Consider the following 554-nt stretch of genomic DNA (forward strand, 5'->3'; position numbering starts at 1 on the left):
CCCATCATCAGGTTCTACCAAATCCCATTGTTTTCCCTCACTAATAAAATACCTAAAAATTTACAGCTTTTCTTATCACCAAACTCATCAGCTGCCACACTCTACAATTTCAACACCTAAATGCTAAAACACATCATCCAAATCACCAAAAAAAAAAAAAAAAACACCCTAAATCATCAACTAAGCATCTCTAATTCATACCGAATTCCACTGACCTCCTCATCAAACATGAATCTGAGCTCCAACTTCAGCCGCCTAAATTCCAAATTTCACACCTTTCCTCAAAACCCAACTCACCGACTAACGCACATCCCGCAATCTACCCACTAAAAACTGAAACCCATCATCCCAAATAAATCACGAAATGCGCCCAAAAAGGATCAATCAGCCTATTGACCGACCAAACCAGCTCAGCTCAGCTCAGCTCAGACAGCCTCTCACCTGAAGCACGACCGAGTAGATAACATCCGCGTACTTCACGGCCAAGTTCAGCGACACGCACCTCGCCGGCGCGAACGCGTAGCACCGCACCCTCTCCCTCGCGATCCCCCCGA

At 45.7% G+C, this 554-nt stretch overlaps 1 protein-coding gene across 1 annotated transcript in view; it reads right to left on the reverse strand.

Moving 5' to 3' along the window:
- The window catches only part of LOC109845724, a gene marked incomplete at its 5' end in the record, with an annotated part of 5464 nt that extends 4915 nt beyond the window's left edge, over window positions 1–549 (reverse strand). Inside the window, one exon of the mRNA XM_020414997.1 lies at window positions 442–549. Within this exon, the coding sequence (XP_020270586.1) occupies window positions 442–549 (108 nt within the window). The remainder of the gene's footprint in view (window positions 1–441) is intronic.

This window comes from Asparagus officinalis, chromosome 6, assembly GCF_001876935.1.
Source record: "Asparagus officinalis chromosome 6, Aspof.V1, whole genome shotgun sequence".
Classification (NCBI taxonomy): domain Eukaryota; kingdom Viridiplantae; phylum Streptophyta; class Magnoliopsida; order Asparagales; family Asparagaceae; genus Asparagus; species Asparagus officinalis.